The sequence below is a fragment of the Agelaius tricolor genome, unplaced genomic scaffold, assembly GCF_023055355.1.
Source record: "Agelaius tricolor isolate 1412-34295 unplaced genomic scaffold, bAgeTri1.0.p SCAF_5, whole genome shotgun sequence".
NCBI classification, from domain to species: domain Eukaryota; kingdom Metazoa; phylum Chordata; class Aves; order Passeriformes; family Icteridae; genus Agelaius; species Agelaius tricolor.
The window spans coordinates 8,786,551-8,799,778 of record NW_027269265.1 but is presented as its reverse complement, the minus strand read 5'-3'; the positions used below and the strand labels follow the sequence as shown (position 1 = coordinate 8,799,778).

The window sequence follows — 13,228 nt, the reverse complement described above, 5'->3', positions numbered from 1 at the left end:
ATTTCCCCAGTGTATGTTTGGGGTGGTTTTGTTTTTCTAGGCTCAGCTGTATAGTTTATGATAAGATAGATTCTTGGCATACAGAGCTGAGTACTGCTACAAATTAAGCAAATTAAAAAAAACCCCAACAAAGCAGAACAAAAGAGTTCAGCAAGGATGAAACCTTAATATTTCCTGTTTACCAAAGCCTTGGGTTGTTTGGGATGCCTTGCTTTGGGGGCGTGTAGATTTTGCAGGACCCAGCTTTCTGCAGATCTCAGCCATCAAACTTAAACCTCAGCTGCTGCAAACACAGTCAGGTTGGATCATCCCAAATCACTGGCTACTTCTGCAAATTTTAGCCCTGCATAAAATTCTTTTGGCAGGTCTTTTTAAAAAATGTTGATAACGATGTAACAAAAACTAAAGAGCCTGATTAAGTTTGTTAAGTTGTTGTGTAACATACTCAGTATTAGTGTTGGTACAGCAAGAGGAAATGCTTACAGGTGTGATGGAACAGAAAATGTGAGAACAGAACAGGTCATGCCCAAAATCTCCTGGGATGGTGGAGCAGGTGCTGTCCTTACCTTGTTTTCAGCTGGTTGGGCTGAGACCTGCTCACTGTAGGAATATCTCATTCCCTTCTGACACTTTTACTGCTGCAGTCAGCCTAACTTACTGTTTCTGCACTTGATGAAAGGAAGCTTATTAGCTAAATATTTTGGTTGTTCTGCCCCTGTGCTATAATATCTCACATCTGCTGCCTGTGTATAACCCAAGTGCTGCTGCATAGTGTGGGGAGCCTGGACCTTGGATGGCACACAGTTTCCTCACAAGGAGCTGTGTGCTTTGCCAGCCAAAGAGCCTCTTGGGCTGGGTGTTCCTCCCTTTCCCAGAGCACTCTGGATTTCACTCAGCACAGTCCAGTGTGGAGTAACTGGGGATCTGCCCGAGGCCACCTCAGCAGAACTGGCTGCTGGCCAGGATCTCCGTGGGCTTCAGTGCATGATGGGGGGTGGGCACCAAGTGCTGGTCCTCAGGAATGTGCTTTTGGGAATATCAACCCCAAATAACCCCAAACCCTGTGTTCTCTTTGATACTTGCTGTCACAGTCATTCACTAGCATTGATCTCTTTGTTTCTGTTTTAACACAGATTGCTCGTAGATCTTTTCGGCTGGCATATCCATCTCAGGTGCACTTTCCATCCCATTATTTTTGTATCTCTGTCTTGTCACTGTTATTTTCTTCCCCTTCTTTTAAAGTTTTTGTCAGTAAACCCAACAGGAGTAACTGTCTTGTCATTTCTGTTCTTCTTGTTAATTATTTGCTTTTTTAGTGGTTTTGTATTGCTTTTTCATCTCTTTCATGTGTTACTAAATGGTTTCTGATTAATTTGAGTGTGTCTTTAATGTTGCATTGATGTATTAAGACATAAGATAACAGGAAAACAGAGTCCTTTTGAGTTTTAGCTAAATTCAAAAAAGACAAAGATGTACTTTTCCATACATGCTCAAGACTCAAAATTTTAAAGTAGAATAGCCCCACAGAGTTTTGTGGTATGACTCCAGTGGGTAGGCACTTGCAGGATTGGGGTCTAGTAATTTGCTTACAAGCCCATACCTGAACAAGACTTAAGTGAATCAGTATTCCTCTTAAATCTGCAATACCTTCAGTGAGTGCCTGTGAACCTGCTTTCCCTACTAATTTTTAATGACTCATTACTCATTATTTCCAAGTTGGTGCAGCACATTCCAGAAGCAAGTCTGAACTACCAGAAAGTGCCTCCGGGATCAGTGGAACTGAAGGATTTTGACCAAAATATGAACGACAACAGAGAAGAGGATCCCTCAAGAAAAACAAGGACCAGAAACCGTGAGGAGGCAGGCCACCTTTTTCTTTACTTTATATATGACATGGGTTTAAGATGCTGTATGTCTTCTTGTTCTTTGTAAGCTGCCAAAGGAGGCTGCTCAAAAAAACCCAAGCCTACACTTCTCAGCAGCACTGATGTGTGGGTATAGAAACAGTGTTTAAAATGAAAAAAGAGGAAGAGAACCACCCCTCTTGCCAGTAGTGACTGGAAGTTTCCTCTCTTGTGTAAAATGCCAGTAAAACCTGAGGCTTGATCACCTGTTTTTGAGAGCACACATTCAGTGTCTTCTTAGGCTATTTCACTGCTGTCTTAGAGAAGAACTCAAACATCTCAACTTTGAAAGCAGAAGCACTGATAGTTCAATGGCACTGTTCTGCAGCTGGCATCCTGGCTAGAGCTGCTCATGGAGCAGCAGTGGCAGGATCTGGACCTTAGGAGAGGTGTATGACTGGGGCTGTGGCACAGCTGGTTTGCTGTGCCCTGCAGTCTGTGAGCATTGCTCCCTCCAATGTTACCTGCAGGGTGATCTGCAAATCACTGGGGTGATGCTAAAGGCTGGGAAAGCCTGTCCTGCACTTGAGGCTGGGAATGGTGTTGGGATGAGGGGTGTAGTGGGGTGATGGTGCCAGGAGGAGGAGGAGAAAGCTGCTGATCCCGCACTGGCTGTTGCTCCTGCTTGCTTTCTGCCTGCCAGCTGTGGTGGGAGGGAAGAGCTGGGCAGAGGCTTCAGGGAGGCAGTGAGGCAGAGCTGGCTCCAGCACAGCCACTCTGGAGGTGGAGTGTGACTCACACAGGCACATACAGGGGACTGTGGGCTGAGCCACTGGAACTGATCCTGTGCTGTTTTGAAGCAGTCCCTTCCTCTCCTGTAGAGAAGTGCCAAGGCTGGATAAAAGGTGCAGCTTCAGAGTGCCCCCAGCTTGATGTGGGCTTTCCTGGCAGAAGCCTGGAGGCTCTGCTAAGCCACAGGACTTGAGTATTTGGAGTTTGATAGTATTTTAATACAGCAGAATGTAACATGGTGGGATTCCTGCCTGTGAAGGTGGTTTGAACTCATATGTGTCACATTAGGTAGTATCAGTGAGACTGCTTGTGGGGCTTCTTGCATTGTGATTTGACTTTTGGGGTGTTTTTTTTTTGGTGTGGAAAGTCCCAAGTGCTGTTCTTTCAGAAATGCTTAAATGCCTATGTTACTGCAAACAGCTCTGTCTCTAGAAAAAGTCTGAACAAGTTAGTATTAACTTTTTTGCCAAAGTGCTGCAGTAAAGCTGCACACCATCTTAATCTCCCTTGAACTTCAAGTATTATCCACACAAAGAGAGATGTTTCAGTGAAGATGATTTACTGTACAAAAAAAATCCTGTTTTGTAATATGCTGCTTTTGCTAAAATTTTTCCAATCTGTCCTCATATTTTAGGTAATCTTTGACAATCTGATGTTGAACCCAGTGTCCCAGTTATCACATACAATCCGTGAAAATACAGAAAACCTTGCTGAAAAAATGAAGTAAGTAACTTCTTGTCCCTTGCCTGAAATATTGACTTGCTGGTGAGTTTGTTGACTTGCTACTTGGGGAAGATATTGTTCTGTTGTCTTGGAAAGTTCTGTAATCAAGATGCAGGGAGTCTACATGTAGGAAATTGTGTGTGTGTAGTGAACCAGAGGTAATACGATTATTTGCTATCACTTTTCCTCATATATTTGGCCTTTGGAATTTTGATGCTGGGTTTGCCTGTTGATGCCTTGACTTTGAAATGTTGCCTATGCAGGAGATACAGCAGAAAACTGGTGGATTGTCTCTTTTTACAAGGCTCTTGTAAATATGCAATATGTTACCAAGCTTGTGAAATCTTTTCAAAGTTTGTTGTTGCTCTAGAGACATCAGAGGGAAGGACTTTGGATTGTTCCTAAATCAGCTGAAAGGAGCTTTATCCAGCTGCTAATCCACTAATCTCTTTTGTTGCCACATCTTGTGATAATTAAGTCTTTTAAACAAGCAGTTTGTTGATGGCAATTTTAAGATCTGCTCTACTTTTTGTATTACAGGATTCTGTTTCAAAACTCAGAAAGGACCTGGGAGGAAATGGAGGCCAAAATCAATTCAGAAAATGAAGTGCCAATTCTGAAGACATCAAACAAAGTAAGTCCATGCAAACCAGTGAAATACTAAAGACTTGATCCATGAAAGCTTTGTAAGAAACCAAACCAACAATCTCTGACCCTTCTCAAATCCATTTCTGGAATTTCTGGTCCATTCTCATGTGTTGAACTGCTGGATTTCATTACTGTTTGAAGTGTCACAGAGTGAGTTCTTTCTGTGGTTTTGTTTCACCAAACCCTTTCCCAGTTCCTTTGCAAATGATCTTCAAAGCCGGGGTTTCTTAACAGATGTTGAAGTTCAGGGTCATTAGGCCTCATTTAAACATTTACCAAAGGGTCACCTGCCATGTGGTTGCCACAGCTTCAGTTGCAGACAGGTGTTTCTCATGAATGTTTGTTTTCTTCACCTGGAACTGTTTGATGTTAGGGCAGTAAAAATCCACCTCAGGGTGCATTCACTCAGGTGATTCAGCCTCAAGATGGTGCTTGTGCTGTCATGGCCTTTCATTGTCCTTGAAGGGGATTGTCAGTAAGGATTTAAGTGCAGTAGTGGATCCAGTGAATATGATTAATGCTAAACAACCTCGTGCTAGACCTGTGCAGCTTGGTGCTGCAGCAGTATAAATGTGGCCAAATGCCCTGTCTGGTCTAGGTCTTGAGTTTATAATTATCTTTGTGTATTTCGTATTAAGGAGGAGTTTTTGTACAGGTGTAGCATTTCATAAAAGCCACTGTGGCCATGAATGGAGTGCTGTAGTAGCACTTGGCGACACAGTGCAGAGCAGGCTCCCTGTGCACTGACCAAATGCCCCTCAATGCAGCTTTTCTGGTAAATGAGCAAGGTTGGGCCTGACCTTGAATCTTCTTGATCAGATAAGGCAGAAGCAGTAACACTAGATTCCTGTGTCAGTCGAGTACTTTGTTGCTTAATTTTCCATTCTGATGCTTTTGTTTCTAGGAAATCAGTTCTATCCTGAAGGAGCTGAGGCGAGTTCAAAAACAGCTTGAAGGTTGGTCATCTAAAATGTTCCTGTTGTCTCCCAAATGCCAGTAGAGTTGCACAAAATAAAGTATTGTTGGCCTGATTTGTCAGTGAAAGCTGGGAAGGGATGCAGAAGTTCAGGCTGTTACCACAGGGCTGTCTGATGAATGCATAGGGAATCAACGGTAGATTTATCTTATACTGCCTGTTTTTAGGAAAATTTTGTACTATTGAAATGTAGAAGCTGTTGCTATGGAAATGCTTTGTTTGTGGTAATTAGCATATTCCCATAAGATAAAACGGTGCAGGACTGTTCTGGTAAAATAATATTTAGCAGCTCTTTCAGCCAATAAGCTGTGCTATGCTTTTTGGACTTGAATTTTGCACATGGATCTCTGCATTAGGAAAAACAAGACAAGCTCTTGCATCATCTAAAAGCATAATAAAGGCATGTAAAAACATCCAGGCAACATGTTGGGCTCCTGCTAGAAGCTTGCCATTTGGCTGCTCTAATTTGTCTTTTCCAAATTAACCAGAAAGTTGAGAGTCCACATCTCTTCAGTCTGGGAGAGGTTTTGCTTGTTAAAGCTGTTTAGACCTGAACGTATTAATGAGCAAAATAACCTGACTAAGATGAACAAAAGTACTGCTTACAGTTCTGCTGCCTTCAAAATGAAGGCAGCAAACTTCTGTTTGGAAACTTTGCTGATGGTTGCTCATGTGTTTATGTCTCTTTTTTTTTTTTTTCCCTAGTCATAAACGCTATCATTGACCCTACTGGAAACTTGGATATAGTTGCCAGTAACAAAGCATCTTCTGCTGCTAAACAATCTACAGCCACTAAAGTCAGGACTGCTAACAATTCTGGGTCCACACTGGAGACTTTGTCCCTAGCACAGATGAGAAACTACGCTCAGAAATCGAACTGTGGGTCTTCTAGCTTGCAAGATTCGAATTTCATTCCAGATGGAGAGAAATATGTGATCTGATACAATATTTTGTATTGCTGTTATACTGTAATCTACTGTTGCATTAGTATTGTGTATGAGTGGTTTGTGGACAGTTTGTGTGGAGCAGTTCTTTAGATTGCTAACATGTTGCACAAAAAAGAAAAATCTATGCTGTGAGGGTGAATGGAAAGTCTGTGTATGCCTTTTAAACAAGACTAGCACTGTGGAGCAGCACATACTCAGCACAGAGGCAAACTGATTTTTACTAAATTACTCATTTATTTATTCTTCCAGTGTGCCATAAGAAAACAGGCTTTGCATATTTTCCATTCAATACTGCTGAGGCTAAAGTGCTCTTGCATTGGCCTGTTTATAACTATTAAGTTGTAATGTGGCTCAATTTGAAAAAAAAACCACACCTTTTTGGTACTATATCTGTTTGGGTTTTATTTGGTTGAATTTTTTTGAAGTGTACAAGTGAAGCATTACAACTCTGTTGGAATCAACTTGCAAATCCAACAGAACAATTGTGCAATATCATGGGTTTCTGAGAGAAACCCTTACTTGCAGTTGTGTAAGATTTCCTTTTGGCAGTCATAAAAAAGAAGCCACTCTGAAGTTGTGCATCTGTTTTTCAGTCCAAAAACCAAAACAAGACAGAATAAACCCTTTTGTTTTTTCTCTTGGGAAAGTATAAAAGTTAATAATGGTATGAATGTAAAGACTACCAATACACCTACTATTTTTGATTCTCTTTCAGACCCAAAGTTTGGGGTAGGTGCAAAAAGTTATATTTTACAATTTAGCTTGCCAAATTTTCATGATTTTGGTACAAATGCGGTCTTTAAGCTGCTTTTCTTTTTTAATTTAAATATACAGTCTTTTCGTCATGAGCTACAGATGCTCTTGGCTGGGCCAAAGACTAAGATGTTTGCAATTACCCAATTGCAAAGAAAACCATCTGTTCCAATGGCTCATGGAATAAACTCAATTACACAGTTGCTGTGAACTAGTGCAATCGCTTGACAGCACTGAAAAAATAATGGCTTCAATGTAGCTCCACCTTTATGGCTAATTCTGTTATGAATTTTTTTTCAATGCAAAAGTGCTTGTGAAGGCCACCATTGTGGTGTTCCTCAGAAACTATTCAACGGTGTCAAGCACTTGTATAGGTACGTTTGGGATTTTTGTCTCTGGATTTAATTTTTGGTCCGTTATAATCCTAGAAACACTAAGGATTGTGTACAGTTCTTTGAGCAATTTCTTATTTAACAAAAGTTGGGGTTTATATTCTGTCTTTGTGTTAAATTGCTTAGTGTTTTGCACTTTTTGTTGCTTTAAGAGCAAAAATTTTGGTTTTGAGGGGATCTCTTCCAGATGTGTTTGCTCCCAGGTTTTTCTGTCTTGTATCAATTCCTTTTTCATTCTTCCAGGTCAACAAATAGTAATCATGTAAAGAAATTCTTTTGTAGCTGTGGAGGATACATTTACTGGGAAAGGTGAGCAGATGAGTTCCACTTTGCCCTCATACAGTATGTAGTTTAACCAGTGAAAATGGTTTCCCAAGCTTGACTGCTTCTTGTGTGCTGACTCTATATTTTGGGGTGAGTAGTGGATTCCTTAGTTAGCTTCAGTAGTTACCTGAGCTTTTCTGCTAGGATGTTGTAACTGTGGGAACCTGTTAAAATAATTTACATAAATAGGGATGCTCACAAAGTGTTTAACCTTACTAGTGAAGAAGGTGATTGCTTTCCTGGCGGAGCCAGTGAGAGCTTTCCATCAATTTCAGCAGAGACAGGATCAGTCCCAAAATGGGAGTATGTCAACATGTCATTAGTTTATTTTTGAGCCTGCAAGATGCTGGCTGGTAAATAGTAGATGCAGATATCCTTCCGAGATTTCCAGTAGGCTATAAGCTCATCTGCTTGTGTGGAGATGCCCTTCCATGAAGAAATCTGCTGGATTTCACATAGATGAATGCAGAATAAAAAGAATTTGCCCTTGATGTTGTTCTGCCTGTAATATACGCACTATCTGAATGTGTTAATTCAGTCGTTGATTCTGATCTGTCTTTTCTTGAAATACCTGACTGTGTCCTTGGTGAATATCATAAGTGGTGGTATCATTCCTGACATATGAAACACAATTTTTCAAGCCCTTCTTAGTTAGGGTTTGAACTGACCAGGTGCTACCCCAACTCACTAGGAGTCAAAGGACCTTCACAGATAAGGTGTTGCTGTTAGTTTCAGTTTTGCTGTAGAAACAAGTGAATTACTAAGACATAAATCTGACTTCTCTGATTATTTGTTATTTCCACATCTTCATGGCTATGCGCAAGTGGATTCTGTTTCTCTGCAACGTGTCCTTGATGGGACTTCTGTTTACTTTCACTTGAAAATTGCTTGATTCTTCTTTGATTCTTGAACACATCAGGGAGGGATTTTTCTCCCTTGGTTGCTCTGTTCTGAGCTAGAAGAGAGCAAACCCACAGACACCTTGCATCAATTAAATCAACCTGCAAAATACAGTACCTCTTCAAGTGACTAATGAGGATGCAACAATCAGTGTCTCTTGATAATTTGGAAATGAGTGTGTGAAGGCAGGGAGGATGCACAGCTTGATTTGTTTTATTTGTGACTCAGCCAAACTGTAAAATGCTTCTGTGTCCTGACACAATGCTCATTCTTGGATCTTTGCATTTGAAAAGGTTTTGCTAGTCAACGATGAAACGCGACATATTTTCTCTTGTGTTCACTGCTTCTGCCGTACTGTGGTTTGCACTTGTCTGCTCCAGATAAGCCAAAGAGCTATCCACTCCTTTGCTGATTGTTGGTTCTTTCAAGCAGTACTGTATGCAACCATGGAACCATGCCTGTGTGACTCCAATGTGAACCTGCCCCACGTGTAGTGGTGTACCTGGGGGGCCCAGGATCAGTGCACGAGGTTCCTGCTGCTCCTGTGAGCTGTGGATGGGCCCTGCATTGAGCTTGGCAGGGCTGGCACTGCCCTGTGTGTCACTCCTGGGCCACTGCTTTTGTGTGTTTTGTGTTTGACTAAAGCAATGTAACCAAGGGTGGGATTTTTGAAGTCTTGGGGAAGCAGGTGCTCATGTTCTTTTGGGGTTTCCATATGCTTTGGGTGCTTGATGCCCTGAGCACCTTCCAAAATCCCAGCCCTCAGCTCTTCCACTATACTTGAAAACTTTTCAGTTCGACGCTTTCAAATGTAAAATCAAATGTAAAATCCTGTTACTCTGTTCTGATGGGGTGAATGTAAATTCCTGTGAGGGTATGTAGGAGCTTTGGGAGCAAGGACCCAGCTGGATCTGTGGTGGTGTCATGTTGTGGTCATGCTCCAGGAGGAAAGAACGTCTGCATCATCCTTGAGTATTTTAGTAAAGGTACAATTAGTGGAATGTTTACATACAGCCTACTGACAAAAAAGGAGACAAAAAGAAAAAGATAAAAAGGTGTAAAGTATTTAAGTGCAAGACTCTACTAGTTTTTTCTTGTTTTGCAGATCACACTAGCTATTTTTGAAGTTGGTAAATGTGTATAACTTTTGCAAAGACCAGACAGAACTACCTGTTCACTTTCAATGTGCCCCGTGCTGAATTGTGCCTATTTCACTCTCTGCTGTTGTTATGCTGCTGATTCTGCTGTTCTGAACTGTTCACTGGATCATTCCATTTGCATGCAACACAAATGCAAGCTGAGCTGTCTGAGAGTAAAGCTGAAACATGTTTGTATAACTTGAATCGATTAATGACTTTCTCTCTTCCACGCCCTCTTGAAATGCTGTGTATAATTTTGATTTGTTTCTTCTGCCCTGATTTCTTTCCACTTTTGGTTTGTTGTGTTTTTTTTTGAACGGTAATTTATTTTTGTTTGGATTATAGGCAGTATCTGTACATTTTGTTTCAAGGTGATATTGTGGATGTCTTTAAAAAACCAAATTGTTATTTTATATAATTTTATCATAAAGTTGCTCTAATAAATCATTCTTTTATCATGTGACAGTGATGCTGCATTTTGTGCATTGATTTGGAGGAGGATGTGTGTTTGGTGGATGGATTGTTTCAACTGCCTGTTCTCACTGGTGTTAAGTGCAGTAGAATGACAGAATTGTCAGCAACTGGAGACTCAGAGCATGGCTGGATCAGTCCTGTGACACCTATGGCTGGGCAGATCCCTCTGCAAAGAGCGGGAGTCCCCTTATTCCCCCAGAAACTCCGGGGTTTAAGTCCCTAAGTCCCTTTCACATGAAGTTAGCACCTCTCAGTATTGTCTGGTGATACTTTATTTAATTTTTAGTGCTGGTATGTGTCATTGCCATGATTAACATGGTGGTTGAATCCAGCCTGGAAGTGATCATTCCCCAAGAGGTATGTGATTGCAGATACATTATTAGGCTTATTTATTTTTTTAGATACATATATATATAGCTTATGTGTCTGTGAAATAGTTGTTGATGTTTTCCTTCATTGCACCAGTGTCCTCCTTCCCTGCTGCAGTTCTGTCTGAGCTTTGCATCCTTCCTGGCACTTTAGAAATAATGTTAATTCCTCCTTCTCTGCACTGCCTTCAGCCTCCCCCAGCCTGCCTGGTGCCACATGGGACTCTGCATTAGCACAGCTCCTGTAGGAAGCAGAACACATGCAGCTGATGAAAACATGGCATTGCTTGCCAGCAATAACTGAAACAGAAATAGGAAGAAAATATTAGTCCCTAAAGTAGAATCACTGGGAGATTTTCCATCTCCTGGTTACCTTTCCATCAGATACTTGTATATAGAAATCTTTTACATTGAAAAGTTTTAGGGAGGGGTTTTGTTTTTAAAAAACCAATAAATCTTATGTCTCTCTTAAAAAGCCTTCTGAAGCTTTGTGTGCTGTGTCTGCAGAGGTTTCTGTGTTGCCTACAATGCAGGGCTGCATTACACACTGACAATATTGCCTCTCCCCAGGCTTCCCTGACAGTATGGAGCAGTGTTTGAGTTGGGATGCTGTGCAAAGGGCCCTTTTGAAATCAATAGTGCACCCACTTCATTAATTTTTAACTGTTTGACTGAATAAACATAAGAGGCGGTGGAACTCTAGCCAAAACTATTTGCAACATAATGAAAGCTGCTAGAATTGAAAAATAAAGGATAGATGGGAAAAGTAATGATCTCCTCTGTGCATCTTCCTGCTGAGCCTTCAGCTGCAGGCCTGGCTCTCCAACATCCTCAGCTGCTTTGGGAAATAGAGCCTGGTTTTCCACATGTGCACAGCAGGGAACACCAGAACGCTTTGCCTTGAGCAGGGTTTCAGGATCTTTTCTCAGAACAAAACTTTTCATTCTTTGGAGGAGACAGGTTTGGGTTTTTTTTTGGATGTTGTGTGAAGATCCAGCAGTAGACCCTCATCTGCCCATGGGTTGGTGGGAGAGTCAGGACAGCAAGGACATCCTTGGGCTTTGAAGAGCAAAGCCCTGCTGGTCTCAGCTGGTGCGAGGGGGCTGCAGTGGGCAGTGTGCATGCAGGGGGGCTGCTTTCCTCAGTGGGGTGCAGCCATTTGGGTGCAACCCTGAGCACCAGCACACACCTGCACACTCCCCTGTGCAGTTACCTAGCAAAGGTGTTACTGCAGTGGGTTGGCTGCTGGGCTCTCTGAGTGATGTGGGCTGAGCAAGAGAAGCCAAGAACAATGAATATAAGAAAGCAGCACTCATTAGGACTCTACCCTGATTAAGCCTTTTCCCCTCTGAACAGAAAATACTGGAAATATTATACTTGCCAAAAGAGTTGGTGCCAGAAAGGGTTTGTTCAACACTAAATGCTTCTGTCAACATTCAAATCACAGGAAGGAAAAAAACCACCAAAGCCCACAAAATACAGCATCCACCTGGCACCTGCAGACACTTCCCAAACAGGAGATCCAGAGGTCTGGGTGAGGTTTCGTTTCAGCAACAGCAATAACCACAGAGATAAGAGGAGTATAATTTTTATACTAGAAAATACCTTTAACACAGCATACACTGAAGTATTTTCCTAATACTTGCAAGTCATCTTTCCCAGGTGTGGCTGGAGGGTGGGTGCTACAAAAGATGAGTGACAAGACTGAGACAGCAAAGGACTCTGCCGTCTCTTGTGCTATATGAATCACAGCTTTATTTGTTTTCCCCTGAAATATTTTTTTCTAAACAGAACATGGCTGGCAGACATGGCAGACATTAAATAGAACATTTAATTTTAGGCTGAATAAAATTTATTATAAAATTTATTATAACTTATTCCAAATAAGTTATATATTTCAAGTGAAATGTTTCAAGTCCATGATGAGATATCTTAGTGAATTTACTGAATGTTTTAAAAGATGGAAACTGAGTAAATCTTTAAAAATACTTCCAAACAAATCACAATTTTATTTAGACTTTGAAATTTTCCCATGGCTTGTCAGCTGAATCACTTCCCAATTCTGAACCTGAAATAATTTCTTTTGGTTCCCCACCCCCCTTCCCCAGCTAATTTAAGTATACAATCTTTTGGCACAAAGTATAAATAGAGCACTTTTCTTTTCAGACCTTGACTACTCCTGCCTCCCATCCTTCTGTCAGCTGTTGGTATTTGGAGCCCAGCCTCCTTCTCACGAAACAGAAAGTGTAATTTTGTAGTAATCTCTGCAGTGGTACTGATGTTTTTGTCTATAATTAGTTCTCAGAGATGAGGATGCATTAAACTGGCAGTTTCTTCTTAGCAAACCTCCCACACAGGCAGAAAAAGCTCCTCCACTCTATCTTTTAATGCGCTCTGTAGCAAACTGGAAGGCCAGGCATGATTTTTAGAGGGATTATGTTAACCATAGAGTGCCACCCAACCATACAGCAAGAGGTGCATTTATTCTGTGTGGGATGATGGCAAGTCAGCCAGAGCAACTGGTAGAAGGAGCCTTGTCTGAGAGATGGGGAAGAGGAAGAAGAAATAAAGTTTCCTGTTTGCTCTAAAACTTGCTATTCTTTTTTTCTTTCCTCCCCCCAGCTGCAAGAATTGGTCAAACAGAACAATATTCTACCCATAAACCCTCTTCCATCCTGAAGCTGTCATAGCTACAACACTGCTAGCAAGATCAGAAATGCAGAATGGGTGGGCTGGTATGTGAGGTCAGATGAGAAGGAAACCAGGATTTTGCAAGCTGGAGTGGAGGAGGACAGTGGAATTCATCAGTGCTGCAAGTGGTTAGAGAGCTGACAAAGAGGAGGAATACAGAGCATTCCTTTTCCTGGGAGCTGCTCTTCCTCTGATACAACCCTCTTAAACTGAAGTTGTGATACTGGAGAGATAAATTATGAATCCTGAACTTGGTA

At 41.5% G+C, this 13,228-nt stretch overlaps 1 protein-coding gene across 4 annotated transcripts in view; it reads left to right on the top strand.

Moving 5' to 3' along the window:
* Positions 1-9,901, top strand: part of CEP170B (centrosomal protein 170B) — a 58,242-nt gene extending 48,341 nt beyond the window's left edge. For 2 of the 4 annotated variants that reach the window (XM_071426301.1, XM_071426299.1), the window contains 6 exons: positions 1,134-1,172; positions 1,717-1,860; positions 3,271-3,359; positions 3,900-3,993; positions 4,912-4,963; positions 5,689-9,901. In XM_071426301.1, the coding sequence (XP_071282402.1) occupies positions 1,134-1,172; positions 1,717-1,860; positions 3,271-3,359; positions 3,900-3,993; positions 4,912-4,963; positions 5,689-5,924 (654 nt within the window). In that variant the 3' untranslated portion in view covers positions 5,925-9,901. The remainder of the gene's footprint in view (positions 1-1,133; positions 1,173-1,716; positions 1,861-3,270; positions 3,360-3,899; positions 3,994-4,911; positions 4,964-5,688) is intronic. The other 2 variants (XM_071426302.1, XM_071426300.1) reach the window with 1 other exon arrangement.
* The last annotated feature ends 3,327 nt before the right edge of the window (positions 9,902-13,228 follow it).